The 21,620-nt window shown below is 43.2% G+C and overlaps 1 protein-coding gene across 1 annotated transcript; it reads right to left on the bottom strand.

The window, feature by feature from the left end:
* Positions 1-7,081: 7,081 nt before the first annotated feature.
* Positions 7,082-7,456, bottom strand: LOC138881594 (uncharacterized). Its single transcript, XM_070161829.1, has one exon. It carries the CDS (start codon positions 7,454-7,456, stop codon positions 7,082-7,084), a length of 375 nt encoding a protein of 124 aa, XP_070017930.1.
* Between the last annotated feature and the right edge of the window lie 14,164 nt (positions 7,457-21,620).

The raw sequence follows: 21,620 nt of genomic DNA, 5'->3' as shown, positions 1-21,620 counted from the left end.
GAAAACTTAAAAACTAAATCCCATTATCCAGGAGGGTCCTAAAAATTTAAAAACTAAATCCCATTATTCAGGAGGGTCCTGAAAATTTAAAACTAAATCCCATTATCCAAGAGGGTCCTGAAAACTTAAAAACTAAATTCCATTATCCTGGAAGGTCCTAAAAATTTAAAACTAAATCCCATTATCCAGGAGGGTCCTGAAAACTTAAAAACTATATCTCATTGTCCAGGAGGGTCCTGAAAAGTTAAAAACTAAATCCCATTATCCAGGAGGGTCCTAAAAACTTAAAAACTAAATCCCATTGTCTAGGAGAGCCCTGAAAATTTAAAAACTAAATCCCATTATCCAGGAGGGTCCTGAAAATTTAAAACTAAATCCCATTATTCAGGAGGGTCCTGAAAATTTAAAACTAAATCCCATTGTCTAGGAGGGTTTTGAAAATTTAAAAACTAAATCTCATTATCCAGGAGGGTCCTGAAAACTTAAAAACTAAATCCCATTGTCCAGGAAGGTCCTAAAAAGTTAAAAACTAAATCGAATTATCCAGGAGGGTCCTGAAAATTTAAAACTAAATCCCATTATCCAGGAGGGTCCTGAAAACTTAAAAGCTAAATCCCATTGTCCATGAGGGTCCTGAAAATTTAAAAACTAAATCCCATTATCCAAGAGAGTCCTGAAAATTTAAAACTAAATCTCATTATCCATGAGGGTCCTGAAAACTTAAAAACAAAATCCTATTGTCTAGGAGGGTCTTGAAAATTTAAAAACTAAATCCCATTATCCAGGAGAGTCCTGAAAATTTAAAACTAAATCTCATTATCCAAGAGGGTCCTGAAAACTTAAAAACTAAATCCCATTGTCCAGGAGGGTCCTGAAAAGTTAAAAACTAAATCCCATTATCCAGGAGGGTCTTGAAAATTTAAAACTAAATCCCATTATCCAGGAGGGTCCTAAAAATTTAAAACTAAACCCCATTATCCAGTAGGGTTCTGAAAACTTAAAAACTAAATCCCATTATCCAGGAAGGTCCTGAAAAGTTAAAAACTAAATCCCATTATCCAGGAGGTTCCTGAAAATTTAAAACTAAATCCCATTATCCAGGAGGGTCCGAAAAATTCCTAATTGAATCCTATCTTAAACATGCAAACTTATATTCCCTGGGGTACATTTATGCTAGCTTTTGTTACTCCTGATTGTTTTGACTTTTACTAGGTCCCATTTTCCAGGAGGGTCCTGAAACTTCAAATGAAATCCCATTATCTAGGCGGGTCCTGCAAACTTCAAATGAAATCCCATTATCCAGGAGGGTCTTGAGAATTTTACGGTCAAAACTGTTTGGTGCTTGCCTTTCCTTACGGAGGGTTTCCCCCAAACAATCGAAACTTTTCTGCCCCTATTTCAATCAGAGAAAAATCTTGTCAGTTTAAAATGTGGTGGTTAGTTTGTGGCATTCTTTGCTGAAAGTCTCCCCGCTACCATGCTTTGTTTTGACTGGCTTCCCTGAACTGGCTCTGAACCTCTTGACTTTATGACTATCTTTCAAATCCCATGACCTTGGATGACCCAAATATTCTATACCCAAACCGTTGTGTTACATCTCTGACCCGTCTGTTTGAACCTCTGCATTTCTCACAAAATTACTAAACCATTTCACAGATGGGACTTCCACTGACCTTTTATACCCCATTTCACATCATATTACCTCTAGCAATGCCTTGGCCGCCCTGCGCCTTGTGCCACTTTGGAGGTTGGTAGTAAGCTTTGAAATTCCTTTTATTTGCTTAAACAAAACTGACATTGGGAAAATCTTAGAAAAATAAACCCAAAAGAAATTAAATGTAATGACTTTCAGAGTTAAGGATGAGAAAAATCCAAAACTGGAAGACTATTTGAGGGGAAAAAGAAAAAGGGACTTATCTGAGTGGACCGCTGGAACCAATAATCATGACATGCATTTCGGATTAATCGGCCCAATCTGTCCAACCAAACAACTTTTAGTTGCCATACTTGTTGCCCCGGAATTTCCATAACCTGATTTCTTCACCAAAACCTTGACCTTGTTCGGCCTGCGGTGCCCTGAAGGGTTTTCACCAACAAGCCTCTCTCATTTGTTTATCTCTCAACTCACTTTCGCCTCAAGGTGCCTGTAAAGGTTTTCACCAATAAAACTCTCTCATTTTTGATTTCTCTCAGCTCCCGTCGCCTTATGGTGCCCGTGAGGGTTTCACCAATAAGACTCTCTCATTTTCAATGTTTTCTGCTTGGACCAGAGTGTTGCCCTTGATATGAATCACCTCCACTTGCTTGACTTGGCATCGCTCGAAGACTGATCGGAAGGTCTTTATTTGGACCGCAATGTGGGCTTTTGGATAGGGTTAGAAAGAAAGGATATCAACGGCTCAAAACAATTCGAATGGGTTCAAAATTACAACTTTCGGAATCAGATTTCTGACAACAACCACAACTTCTGCCCCAGTTTCTTGTTTGGGGACTTTTGGATTTTTATTTTGATGGGACCGAACCGTGAGGCTGCCTACGTATCCTTAAAAAGGAATCAGGTCGAACGTAGTGCATGTCATAGAAATTGCTTTGTTGTGATCTTTCTTTTCTTTTTTTTCTTCTTTTCTTCTTTTTGTTTTCCTCTTCTTTTCTCTCTCTTTTTTTTCCTTCTTTTTCTTTTCCTTTTTTTTTGCCTATCTTCCCCATCTGCGTTTCTGAATTGTGACATTGATTCCAAAAGAGGGGTATGCAAGAAAATAAATAAGACTCAAAGGGGGTGACAAGGGATAAAATGTTTAGATAGTAGACCAAAAATACCTTCGTCATTTCAATATTCAAAACATGCCAAATACAAACAAAGTACAATCAAATAAAGAAATCATACATAGTATCTCTTGACTGCATCAGAATGGATAGCCATTTCTACACATTTGCCTTCTACATCTATCAAATACAATTCACCATTGGACAACACTCTAGTTACAACGAACGACCCCTGCCAATTTGGGGCAAACTTTCCTTTTGCTTCAGCCTGATGAGGCAAGATACATTTCAATACTAACTGACCCACTTCAAACTTCCGTGGATGCACCTTCTTATTATATGCTCTTGCCATTCTCTGTTGATACAATTGGCCATGACACACTGCTGCCAGTCTCTTCTCATCGATCAAACTTAGTTGCTCCAGGCGGGTTTTGACCCACTCATCATCATCAATTTCAGCCTCGGCAACAATTCGAAGGGATGAGATTTTAATTTCTGCGGGTATTACCGCCTCAGTGCCATATACCAACAAATAAGGAGTTGCCCCTACTGAAGTACGAACAATAGTGCGATAACCCAACAATGCAAAAGGTAACTTCTCATGCCATTGCTTGGAACCTTCCACCATTTTCCGAAGTATCTTCTTTATGTTCTTGTTAGCTGCCTCGACTGCTCCATTTGCGTTGGGGTGATATGGGGTGGAATTGCGATGTATAATCTTAAACTGCTGACATGTCTCCATCATCAGATGACTGTTGAGATTAGCACCATTGTTCGTGATGATTACCTTCAGGATACCAAATCGACAGATGATATTTGAATGCACAAAATCAACCACTACTTTCTTGGTTACAGACTTGAATGTTTTAGCCTTTACCCACTTGGTTAAATAGTCTATGGCAACCAGAATGAACCTGTGCCTGTTTGATGCTGATGGCTCAATTGGCCCAATGACATACATGCCCCAAGCGACAAAGGGCCATGGTGCGGACATTGTATGCAATTCAGATCGCGACAAATGAATCAAATCTCTGTGTACTTGGCATTGATGACATTTGTGCACAAAACTGATGCAATCTCACTCCATGATGAGCCAATAATAACCTGCTCGAAGAATCTTCTTTGCCAGAACATACCCACTCATATGCGGTCCACAGACTCCAGAATGTACTTCAGTCATAATAGCTGTAGTCTGCCTAGCATCTATGCATCTCAGCAGCCCAAGATCTGGAGTCCTTTTGTATAGAACCCCTCCGCTGAAGAAAAAACCACCTGCCAACCGCCTAATCGTTCTCTTTTGATCACCTGTGGCTTGTACTGGATACACCCCCATCTTGATGTATTCCTTGATATCGTGAAACCAAGGCTCCCCATCGAGCTCTTCATCCATCACATTACAGTAAGCATGCTGATCGTGGATCTGAATCTGCAAAGGATCCATATAAGCCTTATCGAGGTGATGCAACATTGACGTCAGAGTAGCCAAAGCATTGGCGAGCTCATTGTGAATCCTTGGAATATGCCTGAACTCTATTGATTGGAACTGTTGACAAATATCCTGCAAGCACTGTCGGTACAATATGAGTTTTAAATCTCGTATTTCCCATTCTCCTTGAATCTGGTGCACCAGGAGGTCCGAGTCACCCAAGACCAAGACTTCTTGGACACTCATATCCACAGCCATTCTCAAACCCAAAATGCATGCCTCGTACTCAGCCATGTTGTTAGTACAGTAGAACCGAAGCTGAGCCGTAACAAGGTAGTGATGCCCTGTTCCAGAAACAAGTACCGCTCCTATCCCAACACCTTTCACGTTAGCAGCCCCATCAAAGAAAAGTTTCCATCCTGGCTTTTCAATCTGTTCCAATTCATCAGTGTGCATTACCTCTTCATCAGGGAAATAAGTTTTCAAAGGTTCGTATTCTTCATCCACAGGATTCTCAGCCAAATGGTTGGACAATGCTTGTGCTTTCATCGCCGTCCGAGTCACGTAGACAATGTCAAATTCCATGAGAAAAATCTGCCACTTTGCGAGCCTTCCCGTGGGCATAGGCTTCTGGAAGATATACTTCAACAGATCCAAGCGAGAGATGAGGTAAGTAGTATAAGATGACAAATAATGTTTTAACTTCTAGGCTACCCAAGTTAGGGCGCAACACGTCCTCTCAAGATGAGTGTACTTAACCTCGTAAGATGTGAACTTCTTGCTGAGATAATATATGACCTGCTCCTTCCTGCCAGTGATGTCATGCTGTCCCAACACACATCCAAATGAATTGTCCAAGACCGTCAAATACAGAATCAGATGTCTCCCTGGTTCTGGCGGGACCAACACAGGTGGGTTTGACAAGTACCCCTTTATCTTATCAAATGCTTCCTGACATTCATCTGTCCACTTGACTGCAACATATTTCTTTAACAATTTGAAGATAGGCTCACAAGTTATCGTGAGCTGAGTAATAAACCTGCTAATGTAATTCAATCTCCCCAACAGACTCATCACCTCAGTCTTATTCTTTGGGGGGTAACAATTCCTGAATAGCTTTGATCTTTGACGGATCTAATTCAATACCTCAACGGCTGACTATGAATCCCAACAACTTTCCAGACGGAACACCGAACGCGTATTTTGCAGGATTGAGCTTGAGATTGTACCTGCGAAGCCTTTGGAAGAACTTTCTTAGATCTCTGACATGGTCAGATTGCTTTCTAGTCTTTACAATCACATCATCCACATAAACCTCGATCTCCATGTGTATCATGTCGTGGAATATAGTCGTCATCGCCCTCATGTAGGTTGCCCCAGCATTTTTTAAACCAAATGGCACGACCTGATAGTAGTACGTTCCCCATGGCGTGATGAATACCGTCTTTTTAGCGTCCTCCTCATCCATTAAGATCTGGTGGTAGCCCGCATAACAATCCACAAAAGAACCAAGCTTATGTTTGGCACAATTATCGATCAATATATGGATGTTCGGCAATGGGAAGTTATCCTTGGGACTTGCTTTGTTGAGATCTCGATAATCAACACACACCCTGGTCTTGCCATCTTTCTTTGGCACATGCACAACATTGGCTAACCAGGTGGGATACCGGGTGACCCAAATGACTTTGGCCTCGAACTGTTTGGTAACCTCTTCCTTAATCTTCACACTCATATCAGTTTTAAATTTCCTCAACTTCTGCTTGACAGGGGAAAATGCCGGGTTAGTGAGCAATTTGTGAACCACCAAGTCAGTGCTCAAACCCGGCATGTCGTCATAGGACCATGAAAAAACATCTTTATACTCGAACAATGCTTCAATTATCTCCATTCTGAGTTGTGGTTCAAGATGGACACTTATTTTAGTTTCCCGGACATTATCTTGGTCCCCTAAATTGATTGTTTCTGTATCACCCATTATCTCATCATATTCCGATTCACCATCACATTCTATTTCTTGAATTACTATTTCAGAATTAGATTGGCTTTTAAGACTGGGCCGGAGATTCCTCATGCATGTCATATCATTGAAGCCAGCATAAAAAGAACTGTACAAGGAAGAAAAGAAAAACAAAAATAAAACTATCAAGAAGGAAGAAAAAGGGAAATTGCATTTCATTAAAGATAACAAGGTTTATACATCCAAACGGACGGAATCTAGAATCTGAATTACAACCCTGGAATAATCCAGATAAACTGAAAGAAAATCAAAACATACTACCAAAACTCCTTCCTGGTGGGGAGAGGAGTAACTTCCCAATTTTTAATCTTTGCTCTGAGCCCAACAAACTGCACATCCGCTTTACTCGAACCCTCTCCAGCTTTCAACATGTTCACATCGGCGAATAACCTCTCGAACTTTTCAATCAAATCTCTATCTACATCAACTACTAAACTGGGAATTGTTGCCACTAGGCATTTCTTAGTGCCAGGCCTAACAAATGACCCGAAGAGCCGTGGGATGGGCTTTGGGAGGACCCAGGCCCTCTATTTCAACTTTCTAGCTCTTTTCACGTCCGTAGCTGTGGGCTTGAACCCCAAACCAAATGTATCCAAGTTTTTGGGGAGAGATACCGGCTGTACGATACCTTGCAGAGATGCACCCAAGCCCTTGCCCGGTACAAAACTATTTTTCAACATTTCGGTAGCTACCATGACTGATGCGGCAGCTACCCTCGGGTTTGGAACGCACTTCCCTTCTGGAATTTTCTCTACCGATACCGTGTCAAAAACCTGATAAACCCATGGCCCCTCGTCGTCCTCTAACTCTATGAACAGAATAATGGCATCGCTGGGAACACACTAATTATCTTCGCCGTGCACAACGATTTCCTATCTATCCCATTCGAACTTGACCATTTGATGCAGAGTAGACGAGACCGCTTTGGCAGTATGAACCCAAGGTCGACCTAATAGAAGATTGTAAGAAATAACCACATTGAGAACCTGGAACTCCATGGTAAATTCAACTGGCCCTATTGTAAGATCAAGCACTATGTCCCCGACTGAATCTTTCCCCCCATCGTCGAATCCCCAAACGCAGATATTGTTCTTGTGAATTCTTTCATCATCCACCTTCAACTTGTTTAGAGTGGAGATAGGGCAAATGTTCGCGTTGGAACCCTTGTCAACCGGTACCCGAGTAACCACGGAATCTTCGCATTTCACTGTCAGATGGAGGGCTCTATTATGCTCGGTACCCTCCATGGGCAACTCATCATCAGAAAAAAGTGACTTTGTTCACCTCAAATATCTTGTTAGCTATCTTTTCCAAGTGGTTTACTAAGATTTTGTCAGGAACGTGGGCTTCATTTAGGATCTTCATCAAAGCCCGACGGTGGTCGTCTGAATGAATCAATAATGACAATAATGAAATCTGAGCCGGTGTCTTCCTCAACTGCTCCACAATGGAATAGTCCTGCACTTTCATCTTTCTCAAAAATTCCTCTACTTCTTCCTCGGTCACAACTTTCTTCGCCAATACTGGGTTATCTTTGGAGATCTTAGCTTTTCTCAACTCTTTGGGGGCAAAGCATCTCCCCGATCGAGTCAAACCATGGGTCTCACAAACTTCTTCTTTAACCTCTTTCCCCCTGTAAGTCACTGTCACTCGTTCATAATTCCACGGGATCGTCTTGCTGTTTACTATTGGTAATTGAGTTACCGGCTTGATGATGATAGGGTCTATGCGGGCACCTTCCATAATTACAACAGGCTTGTTCGCCACTCCTGGCACAACCACTTTTGCTCTTTCATGTTTCCCTGCAACGTCACTTGAGGACCCCTTCTTGACTACCACAGATGGTTCACTATTTTCCCCATTCAACGTGATCGCAAACTTCTCACTTGTTGACTTCTCGAACGGCCTGGCTTCACTGCACCGAATCATCATGACAGTTTGCGAAGGCTTCTTAGGCTCCCCTTCCTTATGCACTATCTCAATCATATTTGTCTCTTGATGAGCTGGCAATGGGTTCTGGTTGATATTAGGTGCCTCTGGAGCTTGGACCTCAATCCGATTAGTATCAATGAGCTCTTGAATAGCTGTTTTCAATTGCCAGCACTTCTCTGTGTCGTGCCCCGGGGCACCAGAACAATATTCGCAACTCATGGAGTGATCAACATTCCTCGGGGGAGGATTTGGCAATTTTGCTTCAATCGGACTCAACATACCCAATTGTCTCTACCTACAGAACAAATTGGTATAGGATTCTCCCAATGGAGTGAAAGTTTTCTTCTTCTGCAACCTCTCATTCTTGGTGGCCTGATTGGGTCGGAAACCTATTCCAGGGGGATTTCGGTAGACTCTTGGGGGTGGATAGGCATTTTGTGGAGCTGGGTAGATACTTTGTGGAGCTGGCACACGCCATTGCGCATGAGTGGGAGATTGAGTGTATGTTTGTGCATGATGGACAGAAAAATGAGGGACTGGTGGTGGGTAGTAGTGTTGTGGTGGGCTATATGGGGTATGAGGATAGGTTTGGTGGTGGGGTTGAGGTTGGCTATAGTAATTGGACCTCTGGGTATGAACCAAGCTCCTGAATCAATTATTGCTACATCCTCTTTCTTCTTCTTTCCAATTACTTCCCCAGTTCCGCTTTGAATGGCCTGAGTGGTTTCATTGATAGCCGAATAACTCATGATTTTGTTTGTCTTAATCCCTTCTTCTACCATACTACCCGTCTTTACCACTTCATTGAAAGACTTGCCTACCGCTGATACCAGATGACCGTAATAAGTAGGTTCTAAGGCCTGCAAAAAATAATCCACCATTTCACTTTCTTTCATTGGAGGGTAAACCCTTGCTGCCTGCTCTCTCCACCTAAAACCATATTCCCTGAAACTTTTATTGTGCTTTTTCTCAAGTTTTGTCAAAGACAGGCAGTCCGGAATAATTTCAAGATTATACTGAAAATGGCAGGTGAAGGCTTGGGCCAAATCATCCCATGTGTACCACTTGCTGTGATCTTGTCTGGTATACCATTCCAATGCCGATCCACTCAGACTTTGGCTGAAATAGGCCATCAGTAATTCATCTCTTCCACCTGCTCCTCTCATCTTGCTACAAAATCCTCTTAAGTGTGATACTGGGTCACCATGCCCGTCGTACAGATCAAACTTGGGCATCTTAAATCCTGCTGGTAACTGAACATCCGGGAATAGACATAAATCCTTATAGGCCACACTTACTTGACCTCCCAACCCCCTCATATCTCTGAACGATTGTTCTAAGCTCTTGATCTTTCTGATCATCTACTCATGTTCGGGATTTTTGGGTGGCTTCTCGGTCTCTGCCGGGAGATCAAGATAAGGGGTGTAAGAATATGGTTCTGGAACGTTGAAGGTGGGTTCATGGGGATAATACTGGTTGTCATGAGTCTGGAGCAGAGGCTCACTGGAAGACCGCAGTAATGCAGCAGGTGGAGGTGCCACAAAAACAAGCGTGACTGGTAGAGGAGGGTGCGAGACTTGTTTGGTTGGTGGAGCTTGTGATGTATGTAAAGTGGTGCTGATCGCTGCCGACTCGACACTACACTATTGTAGGAAGAGCGGATCGCAATAGTTTTACCCGAATAGAGGTCCGGGATCGAATTTCCATAAGGAGCTAGTAGTAGAGTTGTATTTTCTGTCTAGCCTAGAGTTGCGGTTGTGCTTCTAATGTCACTTCAAGCATCTTTTGAGTTTTTGTATTTATAACTACTATTATAAAACTACGGATTAAAGCTAGATTATGCTAGGAGAATATTGCTAAGTTGTAATTAATGGGAAGGAAGAGCACTAGGGTCATGACATTACCTTGATGGCTAATTGACGGGTAGATGTTACTTAAGTTGACTTATTTGGGGCTTATGCTATAACCATTGCGCAATTTTACCCACTCTCATACCTCTCGGTAGAGATAGTGATTTTGCCCAATTGACTCTCTCGAGACCAATTGGGTTGGCAAATTAGACCAAGCAACCAGGGTACAAGTAGGGTAATTACTCTCTCGAGATTTAACCCGTTAATTGGGACTATCATCTCTCATGAGTCCATCCCAATTCCTTGTTGGGTCAATTTTGAGGTCATAGACTCTCTTTCTCAAGAAGAGTTAAACCCACAAAGCTTGAATCAGTGTTTGCAACCACCAATTCTAAATTAAATCATAAAATCAACCCAAATAACAAACACCCATAGTCAATCTAACCCTAGATGGCAACACCCATCAATTACCCACACTAGGGTTGAGCCACAACCCTAGCTAATGGGTTTAACTACACATAATTAAAGAAGAAACTGAAGAAATAGATGAAGAACTACATATATTAATTGATTACTAAGAAGAAACTACAATAATCTATTGTTAATGGGAAGCAAATATGCCAAAAATAGCTACAACACCAAGTGCAGTTGTTCTTCTGTTCTCAGATCTAACTACCCCCTTAAAAAGTAGTAAAATGTTCTATTTACACTAGGTTGGAAAAACTGGACAAAAATACCCCTGTAGGGTCATTGCGGGCCGCACAAAACGGACCGCGACCGCACTGGTTCTTGGGCTTCAGGTTTTTGATGACTTGAACTGGGGGATGCGGACCACGTAGGAGTGTACCGCGGCCGTGAAGGCAACTGGCGCGGTCCGCGCAGACATGACCACAGACCGCATGAGGACAAATGCCCTTTGCTAAACCCTATGAACGCGGACCGCATAGAGCAAGAGTGCGGCCGCGAAGCTTCTCTGCGGGCCGCATGAATCCTACCGCAGCCACGTGACCTTATGCTTGAAAATGTCCAGTCTCTGAACCTACTAGTGCGGCCGCGGTCATTGTTACGCGGTCCGCACTAGGCCCCTTTTTCTTCACTTCTCTTGGTCTTTGATACTTGAGCAGGTTTCACTCCTTTTTGAGCCGATCTTTGACATTTTGTCACTTTGTTAATCAACCCTGCAATCAAGCACAACTTGTGAGCATTTTGGGACTGTTTTTGTATCAATTTATACTCAAAGCATAGGCAAGTAGGGACATAAACACTTTAAAATCCTAACTTATCAACTCCCTCAAACTTAAACCTTTGCTTGTCCTCAAGCAAACAAAATAACACCCACCCCTTAAAGGAACATCCAAGTAATTCCAGCTATCCTGAAATAACCTCAACAAGCATCAATTGGGACTAACAATTGCCCTCAATACGAATGCATCATTAACACATTTAAAACTTTGAAAACTATGGATCAAGTGTGACACAAGAGCATCAAGAGTTGACACATTTCATCAAAGAGCTTTTCTCACTTACTTTGGTCATTGTGGAACCCAAACTCTCACATCCTCAACTCTCCCTAAGCAAACTTCACCTTTTAAATGTTGATACACAAATTGAAGCAAATTATTTCACTCATCTCTCTCAAAAAGGAAGGTCACAAGTCCGGCTCTAAGTACCATACGCTTTCCCCTTATGTAAGTATCCACTAATGTAAGCTTCCTTCAACTTGAGATCAAATAGGGCTTTTGTGGAGTCATTTTGAAGGCTTTTAGGCAAGGGTAGGACATATTTTTATTCACGTTGGTTCAATCTTCCCTTAAGCACTTCTTTTGATTCATTTCGGCGCAAATTTCTTGGCTCTTTTTGAGGATTTCACTTCTTCTCAAGGGGTTAGAGAGACACATTGTCACTCTTTCTTATAGAATTCAAAACATTTCTCCTTTTTCTACTTTCTCCACACCTTTTTCACTTTTATTTTCCTTGAATCCCTTTTTATTCTTGTTCACATGGGACTTTCTTTTTGTCATTTTTCTTTTCTTGCTTTTTCATTGCCTTCTTTTCTTTCTTTTGTACCTTACTGCTTTGCTTACTTTCTTGTCTCTCCCTCCAAACTTAGATTTTTTCCATTACTCAAGGGAAGATTTGGGTGCCGAGAGAGGGTAATCGTTTAGAACGGGTATAGGCTTGTAGTATTGGTTCTTGAAAGAAAAAGGTTTAAGACTCAAAGGGTTAACTAGGGATTATTTCATTGGAAAGCTATGAAATTGTTCAACTTAGCATTTGGATCAAGGAGAGCCTATAATCATTTCTCAAGTCAAATTTCACCTAGGATTTCGCCTCAACAGACATTCAGGGCAAGTTCTAGACCATTGGCTCGGGACTTGGACTCAAATTTCAATTCCTCACCACACGCGCTAGGGATTTGCTAAAGACATCGAGTCGAGGGCCCACAATGACCTTAGTTATGATTTAAACACACAATGGTCCAAAAAGACCACATGATGATCGTTTGGTCAATGCAAGAGTCTCAAAGCCACGACTTTCACCATCCTGAACACAACATTATGTCTTTGACCATGGGATCAAAGGCAAATGTGCTAGGCTCAAGTGAAGCTTTGCCTGAGGTGCCTTTAACTACGCTATCAAAAACAAAAGAAAAATCAAAGAAACGAACTCAAACCCTTAAGAAGGTTATCACGCCATCTATCATTGGGAAGAGCCACCCGGTTCGCACAATATTTCACCCTTGGAAAGAACCGTGGCATTAAGAAAACCAAGGGCTTATTGGAAACGCCAAAATCAAAACAAGCGGCTACGAGTCTAACTACAAAGCTAAAAACAAAAATTTTGCGAAAATAGAAAATACAATGAATATGTACAATAGGGGAGTAGAATATACAACGGTGGATGAATATATACAGAAATGTAAAGTTATATACAACCCAAAGTAAAAAAAACACAAAATCAATAAAAATAAACTAAGAATCTATATATATACAGTCATCTAGAAAAACGTAGGGTGCACCCTCACGAATAAAAGCTGGCATTGTCCTTAATGCCAACTATCAAATAAATATCAAAACAAAAGAAAGGATATAGGATCTCCCTAGGCGTGGTCCGTCTGCATGGGATCATCATTGGTGCCCAAGTCCTCTGTATGTACGGGAACCTCAGACTGGTTCCCGATCTCCTGCTGCTCAGCTGTTGGGACTGGGGCCTGCTCCTGAACTGACGGACTGATAGGTGCATCACTGGAGGGGGTCTCCTGTGGGTTTGGTAGCTCAATAACTTCACCAACTAAATTGGGGAGCTTCCTCTTCTTTCTTGGGGGCCTAGGTGCCTGCTCCTGCTCCTGCTGTGGCTATGGCACTGGTGCTGCTGCTGGGGCTGGATCCCTGAATAACAAGTCTAAAGGCATCTGGTCTGCCAATAGCCTGTCCACATCAGTCCGTAGCACTCTCACCGACTCCTTAGGTGCCCTTGACTTCCTCATCTTCTTGTGCTCCTTGGCAAGCTCCCTCAAAGCCTTGCTATGTGAATCCACCGCCATTGTCAAGGCGTCCTGAGTCCTCATAATCTTCTCCTGATTTTCCAGGAGCTTCTTCAGTGTGTCCTCAATGGACTGAGTAAACTGAGTAGTGGAAGGTGATGAATGGGCCTCAACTGTAGCAGACGATGTAGACAACTTGGATGTCGCAGCTGACATCCAGTTGTTCAAACTGGCTAGTGTCCGGCTCAACTGCTAGGCCATCAAAGGATGAGTCCGGGAAGAAGGGACCCCCGTGTCAACTGAAGTACTGGGTCCAGCAGAGGAGGAGGGTCGTGGAGGCAAATTATCAACAGTGGTGACAGTAGGCATGGTGGAAGGCTCTGTGGGGAGCTCAACCGAAGACACTACCGCCACTGGCTCCTCAGACTGGCCAGCTGGAGTAGAGGAAGGCGGCTTGTAACTTTTGACTTTGGGGTTGTCTGGCCCCTTCAAACTGTACCAGGAGAATGGAGACACAGGTTTTACCTTGACGTCAAACGGTCTCTTCTCCACCTCCAATTCCCGGAAATACATAGTAAGGGTGCTGGGAAAAAGGTAGTTCCGGTCATGCTCGACCCCTACTGCAGAAATAGTGCGGGACATCACATTGCCCATATTGATAGGATAACCTGCCATAATAGAAGCAATAAGAACCGCCCGGGCAAGTGGAATAGTCTGATCATGAGTAGTCAGGTCGAGCCGATTGCATACAAAGGTCAACCACCCTCTAGCCTCAAAGTTGAAAGTTCTCCGAAGTATTTTGGTCCCTACTTGTAACCATTCTGGAACCGTACCCGGGATTGCCAGGTACGAAGCTAACCACGGATGAACCTCCTCGCCCATTGCTAACGTTTCATTGTACAGGGACTCATCTTCGTCAATGAACCCCAAACACTCATTCAACGCCTTCCCGGTGAAAACCACATTTTTGTTTCTCACTTTCGTCACTTTAGTGCCTTTCAAGATATGAGCCACATTGCTGTAAAACTCCTTGACCATATGCTCATTTGCCTTCAAACAATTGTCTTTAAACAACTCCCAACCCACTCGAGCCTGGAACTGTCTATGCACATTGGGGTTTAGGGTAGAAAGTCTTTGTCAATAAAGCTCCGCTCAAGTATCAACTTCCGTGACAGCCACCATTCTCTAAATTTGTAGAACGCCACCTGGCTGGCAAATCGATCTTCCCAAACTTCAGGTTTTCTAGTTCTCTCAACACCCCCAACCTTGGGCACCCCACTGTTCGGTACCTCATTATCACTATTAGACCCACCTTCTGCACTCTCCCGAGATACTGAAGCTGTGGGGGGAGGTGGAGTATTCACCACTGCCTGCTGCTGAGCCATCAGACGACTTAGAAGGTATACGTTGTGGGGCTTGGGCAGTATGTGAAGTCGGGACTGCAGTAGCTAGCCTTGAATCAGAAGAAAGGTCCTGAGAGGGTACGTACTCACCCCCCGATTGGTCATCTATAACAATTTGTTTCCTTGTTTTCAGTTTAGGTCGGGAAGTGAGATTAACTTGTTTCCCTTTTCCTCCCCGGGAGGAGTCACCTCGGCCGGGTTGTTTAGCACCTCTTCCTCGTTGTTTTACCATTGTCTACAAACAAACACATCTAACATTGTTAGTTGTAGCACAGGCAGTGAAACATGTGACTGAATTAAAATTGTAGACAAAAAAATAAAAGTTGCAGACACTACTGCAGAACCAGGCACTACAGACCGCACCATTAGGAATGCGGCCGCGTTGGAGGCACCGCGGACCGCGCTAAGGTGACCGCGGGCCGCTTTGAACAAAACCCCAGGAAGGGTCTTCTCTGAATCTCACACCGCGGTCCGCACAAAATGGGGTCGCGGCTGCGGTGGGCCAGCGCAGACTGCACAAAAGTTACCACGGCCGCGTGGACACAAGTTGTTCTTCATTCATTCAAGCATCGCAGACCGCGTTAGGGCACCACGGACCGCGCTAAGGTGACCGCGGGCCACACCGGGTTAGATTCAGTGAGTAAGCTAGGGATTGCATGCTTTTGTTCTATTTTTGTTCAACGTTTTACCCCTACTTGTCCCTACTCATGTACCCAATCCTTAGTTATTTCAAACTAACATGGAAGCTACCCTAGACTAACAGTTCGAAGACAATTGTGATGGCAAAGAAGTTACAGACTACTGGCAAGCAATTAAATAAAAAAATAAAAGAGTAATAATCAAAAATGCATGAAATGTTACCAGGATTATGAAGAGTGAATGCAATCTATCCACACAAGCAAGAATCTCAGTCTTAGACGGGGATGAATAGTGGAATTAGGGTTCTGGGTTTCCAATTTGCAAAAAAGTTAAAATGAGACCCTTGGTCTCTATTTATAGAGCCCAGTAGGACCCGTACTTACCTACCAGCACGGCCGAACAAAAGTGACCGCGGACCGCGCTGGGTTTATTTGTGTGACCCTTCATGATGAAACCTACGCGGACCGCACAAATGTGTAATGCAGTCGCGTCAGCCCACCGCGGACCGCACTAACTTGACCGCGACCGCGGTGAAGAACTTCAAAGAGTCCCCCTTTTGACTCATGCCAGCGCGGACCGCAGAAAATGTATCGCGGCCGCGCTGGCAATCTTCAGAGAGTAAGCCATTTTCCAACTTTGTTTTGCACTGCTTCAACACAATCCCTACAACATCTCATAAACAGTTAGCTTAAAAATCCTAAGCTACACATGGGTTGCCTCCCAAGAAGCGCCTGATATAACGTCGCGGCACGACGCATGTTACCACCACATCACTTTAGATGAAAAAGCGCCACTACGTGGTTGCCATCGAACTTTTCGAGATAATGCTTGACCCGGTGACCATTGACTCTGAAGACTTCACCATTTTTGTTTTTAGATCAAGAGCACCAAACGGGGTCACGAACACAACTTCAAATGGCCCACTCCACTTTGACTTGAGCTTACCCGGAAATAGACGTAACCGGGAATTAAACAAGAGAACCATATCCCCAACTTTGAACTCCTTGCCCCGAGCATATTTGTCGTGAAGGTACTTCATTTTGTCCTTATACAAGGACGAGCTAGAGTATGCATGGAATCTAAACTCATCAAGCTCATTAAGTTGTTCAACCCTCAGATTTGTAGCAACATCCCATTCTAAGTTCAACTTCCTCAAGGCCCACATAGCATTGTGCTCCAATTCCACCGAAAGATGGCAAGCTTTCCCAAACACCAACCGGTACGGGGACATACCAATCAGAGTCTTGTAAGCTGTCCGATAGGCCTAAAGAGCATCATCCAATTTTTTCGACCAATCGGTCCTATTTGCATTTATAGTTTTAGACAAGATACTCTTAATTTCTCGGTTGGAGACTTCCACTTGACCACTAGCTTGAGGATGATAGAGGGTGGTTACTTTGGGATTAACTCCATATTTGGCTAGCAATGAATCAAAAGCTTTGTTGCAAAAGTGAGATCCCCCGTCACAAATTATAGCACGGGGAGTGCCAAACCTCGTGAAGATACTCTTTTTAAGAAATGCCACAACACTCCGGGCTTCATTGTTGGGCAAAGATACGGCTTCAACCCACTTGGAGATATAATCTATCGCCACCAGAATGTAAGTGTTTCCACAAGATCTCACGAAAGGACCCATGAAGTCGATGCCCCAAACATAAAAAATGTCTACCTCGAGAATTGTATTGAGGGGCATTTCATCCCTTTTTGAAATTCCACCAGCTCTTTGGCATTCATCACATCTTTAGACCACATCACCGGCATATTTAAACAAAGTAGGCCAATAAAATCCACAGCTAAGAACATTAGAAGCCGTTCTCACCCCGCCATGATGGCCACCATAGGGTGAGGAATGACAAGCTTCCAAAATACCCAATTGCTCCTCTTCCAGGACACATCGTCGAATCACACCATCGGTGCAAATCTTAAACAAATAGGGCTCGTCCCAATAATAATCCAAGCTATCTCATTTGAGCTTCTTTCTTTGGTTAGAAGAGAGCTCACACGGGATGATTCCGGTAACAAGATAGTTTGCAATATCGGCGAACCACGTTATTCCACTCATTGACACTGCAAGGAGTTGCTCGTCGGGAAATGTATCATTGATCTCAAGGCCGTCACAAGGCCTCCCCTCCTCCTCCAAACGGTACAAGTGGTCCGCCACTTGATTCTCGCTACCCTTCCGGTCAACAATTTCTAAATCAAACTCTTGAAGGAGAAGAACCCATCTCATCAATCTTGCCTTTGAATCTTTCTTGGTCATAAAATATCTAAGGGCGGCATAGTCGGTGTGCACAATAACTTTAGCCCCCATAAGGTAAGGACGGAGCTTTTCCATAGCAAAAAAAATAGCCAACAACTCCTTTTTGGTGACTGTGTAGTTCATTTGAGCCTCATTCATGGTCTTGCTTGAGTAGTACACTGGATGGAACATCTTGTTGATCCTTTGGCCTAAAACCTCCCCCACCGCAACGTCACTCGCGTCGCACATGAGCTCGAATGGTAAGCTCCAATTTGGTGTGGTGATGATGGGGGTAGTTGTCAGCTTTTGTTTAAGGAGCTCAAAAGCCTCCATGCATTTCTCGTGAAAAACAAACTTGGCATCTTTCTCTAGAAATTTGCACAATGGGTTAACTACCTTAGAAAAATCTTTGATGAACCTCCGGTAGAAACCCGCGTGCCCAAGAAAACTCCTCACCCCTTTGACAGGAGTAGGGGGAGGAGGCCTTGAAATAACCTTGATCTTGGCCTTATTAACTTTAATTCCTCGCTTCGAGATCTTGTGACCCAAAATTATACCCTCTTCTACCATAAAATGACACTTTTCCCAGTTTAGAACAAGGTTGGTATCTTCACACCAGGACAACACTCTATCCAAGTTTACCAAGCACTCCTCAAGAGAATCCCCAACCATGCTAAAATAATCCATGAAGGCCTCCAAGATATCCTCCACCATGTCGGTGAAAATAGCCATCATGCAACATTGGAAGGTCGCCGGAGCATTACATAATCCAAATGGCATTCTGGAGAAAGCGAATATGCCATAAGGACGTGTGAAAGTCTTCTTCTCTTGGTCCTCCGGGGCAATGAGAATTTGATTATACCCCGAGTAACTATCCAAAAAATAATAGAAAGCCCGGGCTGCAAGACGATCAAGCATTTGGTCAAAGAATGGCAATGAGAAATGATCTTTTCTAGTCACCTTGTTCAGCTTCCGGTAATCCATGCAAACTCTCCAACCCGTCACTGTCCGAGTCGGAATAATCTCATTGTTGTCGTTAGTCACCAAAGTCATTCCACCTTTTTTCGGTACACATTGCACCGGAGAAGTCCATGAACTGTCAGAATGGGATAAACCACACCTGCGTCAAGCCACTTAATAACCTCTTTCTTTACTACTTCTTGCATAGCCTCATTTAGTCTTCTTTGATGCTCAAGTGAAGGCCTCACATCCTCCTCCAATATGATTTTATGCATGCAAAAGGCGGGGCTTATATCCCGAATATTAGCTAGAGTCCATCCGTTTGCCCTCTTTCGCCTTTGAAGAACCGTCAAGGTGGCCTTAACCTGCATGTTAGTAAGGCAAGAAGAAAGAATGATAGGTAAAGTAGAATTTGAACCCAAGAATTCATACCTGAGGTGTGGAGGAAGTGGCTTCAACTCCAACACCGGTGGCTCCTCAATCGATGGCTTCGTTGGTGGAGTTTTGTGGTTTTCATGATCTAAAGATAGCCTTCTAGGCTCATAAGAATATGAATCCATACCATGCAATGCATTCACGCACTCCACTCTACTAGCATCATCATTGATATCCATGTTAATAAACACGGCTTCAAGAGGATCTTCAACATTGATCATGGAACTTGTGTCATCCACTATCACGGCTGTGACAATGTCTACAAAAGAACACACCTCCGTGCTTTTTGATTGTCTCACTGACTTGCAAACATGGAATACCACCTTCTCATCTCCCACTCGGAATGTTAACTCACCCACTTCAACATCAACTAATGCCTTCCTCGTAGCTAGGAAAGGTCTTCCAAGAATAATCGACACTTCCAAATCCACCTCACAATCTAATATGACAAAGTCGGCCGGCAATATGAATTTATCAACACAGACAAGAACATCATCGATTATGCCCAAGGGTCGCTTTATCGATCGATCCGCCATTTGAAGTCTCATTAAGGTAGGTCGAGGTTTCCCAATTACCAAAGTCTTGAAGACCGAGTACGACATCAAATTAATACTAGCCCCCAAGTCACAAAGGGCTTTAGCAAAATCCGCACTTCCGATAGTACATGGGATAGTAAAAGCTCCGGGATCCTCAAGCTTGGGAGCCATTGAATGTACTATGGCACTCACTTGATGAGTCATCTTAATTGTTTCACACTCCATCGACCTTTTCTTTGTAACCAAATCTTTCATGAACTTTGCATACCCCGACATTTGCTCAAGTGCCTCAACCAAAGGGACATTGATTGTGAGGCTCTTCATCATGTCAATGAATTTTTTGAATTGATTGTCACTCTTTTGCTTTGATAACCATTGAGGATAAGGTGGAGGTGGACTAGGCAAAGGTGCCTTGGATTTTTGTACAATCGGCTAGGGCATGTCAATCACGTGGTCCCTAGACGGGTTCACGACATCTTGAGTCTCTACCTCGGCCTCGTCATTAATATCAATCCACATATCATTGTTAACTTTTTAATTAACCACATCATCAACAATCAAAGGTACATGATCATCCCGCAACTCAACATCTTCATCCATAACTTGCTTTTGCATTAAGGCATTCACATCACCGCCTCTCCCACTCCTTGTTGTAACCGCCATCACATGATTATTATTCCCACCCTTTGGATTTACCACCGTATCACTTGGTAGCACACCCTTGGGATGAGTATTCAATTCTTGAGAGATTTGGCCTAATTGCACCTCCAAGTTCTGGATAGATGTGTTATGCGAAGCTAATTGGGCCTCGGAATCTTGGTTCTTTTTCATCATTTGCTCGAACATACTTTCAATTCTCCCCATATCACTTCCGGACGAACTCAGACCTTGAGAAGGAAAGGGGGGTGGATTGTTCGGTTGTTGGTACATGGGGGACCTTTGAAATCCTTGCCCCCAGTTGCTTTGGTTCCCGCTATTGTTCCACCCTCATTGATTGTTGTTGTTGCCCCAATTTTTCTTACTACCATTCCAATTTCCTTGGTTCTTATGATTACCCCAATTGTTGTTTTGGTTGTTGTTATTCCAATTACCTCCGCCTTGTTGTTGATTGCCCCAATTTCCTTGTGGACGCCATTGTTGATTTGAAGAGTTACCTCTATTCCCTTGGTAGTTGTTGACATATTGGACCTCTTCGCTTTGATCATCATAGCACTCATTTGAATAACCACCACCATCATTGTTGTTGTCATATTGTTCACAATTACCTTGAGGTTGTTGCCCTCTTTGCCTCCTTTTCAACATAGAAACACCTTCTATTGCATTGACTTGGTGCGGGTTTTGAACTTGTTGCAATTGCACCTTTGCCAATTGATTCATAGTTGTTGTAAGCTCGGCGATGTCTTGGCCATGATCATGCAATTCCTTATGCAAATGGATGACTGTGGGGTCACCTTGGGGCACATTTGCTCGGCTTTGCCATGTCGAAGAGGTGTCGGCCATTTTATCAAGTACATCACATGCCTCTTGGTAAGAAAGTTTCATAAAGTTCCCTCCGACCAATTGGTTCACAATGCATTGATTCGTGGTGTTGATGCCCCGATAAAAGGTTTGTTGAATCATAGCCTCGGTCATGTCGTTATTAGGGCACTCTTTCACCATTGTTCTATATCTTTCCCATATCTCTTGCAAAGGTTCCGTTGGCTCTTGCTTGAAAGCTAGAATTTCATCCCGAAGAGCTGCCATATGACTTGGAGAAAAGAACTTGGAAATATATTTGTCCGCCAATTCATCCCATGTTGTAATAGAATGATTGGGGAGCCTTTCTAACCATTCCAATGCTTTACCCCGAAGAGAGAACGACAAAAGCCTCAATCTCAACGCGTCCTCGGACACGTTTGTCTGCTTGCTACCCCAGCATGTATCTATGAACCCC

This window comes from Nicotiana sylvestris, chromosome 11 (assembly GCF_000393655.2).
Source record: "Nicotiana sylvestris chromosome 11, ASM39365v2, whole genome shotgun sequence".
Taxonomy (NCBI): domain Eukaryota; kingdom Viridiplantae; phylum Streptophyta; class Magnoliopsida; order Solanales; family Solanaceae; genus Nicotiana; species Nicotiana sylvestris.
This window is presented reverse-complemented; position numbering and strand designations above follow the sequence as displayed.

Bases quoted from the DNA above. Each gene is read 5' to 3' on its own strand.
- LOC138881594 (XM_070161829.1), bottom strand. From the start codon at position 7,456: ATGGAGGGTACCGAGCATAATAGAGCCCTCCATCTGACAGTGAAATGC.